At 64.1% G+C, this 651-nt stretch overlaps 1 protein-coding gene across 1 annotated transcript in view; it reads left to right on the top strand.

The window, feature by feature from the left end:
• The window catches only part of LOC104547178 (mitogen-activated protein kinase kinase kinase MLT-like), a gene marked incomplete at its 5' end in the record, with an annotated part of 7736 nt that extends 7226 nt beyond the window's left edge, over window positions 1–510 (top strand). The window contains 2 exon segments of the mRNA XM_010192764.1: window positions 1–16; window positions 18–510. The exon segment at window positions 1–16 is cut by the window's left edge and continues 159 nt beyond it. Coding sequence (XP_010191066.1) covers window positions 1–16; window positions 18–510 — 509 coding nt within the window.
• Between the last annotated feature and the right edge of the window lie 141 nt (window positions 511–651).

Below are 651 nucleotides of genomic sequence, written 5' to 3'. Positions count from 1 at the left end.
TACCAGTCCACACCCACCAGCCACTCCAGAAACTCCTCTCCCCTCTCGCACAGTTTGATCAGAAACCTCTCAAATCTGCACCTCAACTCAAAGACCAGCAGCACCTCCAGCACGGCCTCCGACACCCCTTCGGAGAGGGACAGGTCTGCCGGCAAAGGCAGAAACGCCTCGCACAGTGGTCATTCCCGCAGCTCCTCGGATGGGCGGCGCAGCGGGACCAGCTCCCCGGTGCCCCCTCAACACTCGAGAAGAGCCTACAGGACTTCCTCGCCAGCAGCTCCCCCTACCTCCCAGCACCGCAGGTACCCCCGCAGCCCCCCGCCACCCAAGGCCATCCCGGGCATGCCCCCGCCGGGCGAGAGCGAGCCCAGGAGGGGCGAAGGGGAGAACAGAGTCGGTGAGGGGGGGTGGATAAAGGTGCAGCATGTGAAGAAGCCCCACAGGCAGACTGCTGGCAAGCCAGGGAAGGAGAGGCCCAGGGGGAGCTGGCGGGGCCGGAGGACGTTTTAAGGGAGGAATTTTCCCCTTTATTTAACCTAGAGAAGACATGCCTGCTCCTATTTAATTCACTGCACTGAACCCGGGCTGCCACCTCCCTCGGTGGCTGGCGCAGCCCGGGGCCTGCTGGTGGAAGGGGGAAGCTGCCCGCCT

The sequence above is a fragment of the Mesitornis unicolor genome, unplaced genomic scaffold (assembly GCF_000695765.1).
Source record: "Mesitornis unicolor isolate BGI_N332 unplaced genomic scaffold, ASM69576v1 scaffold5739, whole genome shotgun sequence".
Taxonomy (NCBI): Eukaryota; Metazoa; Chordata; class Aves; order Mesitornithiformes; family Mesitornithidae; genus Mesitornis; species Mesitornis unicolor.
This window is presented reverse-complemented; position numbering and strand designations above follow the sequence as displayed.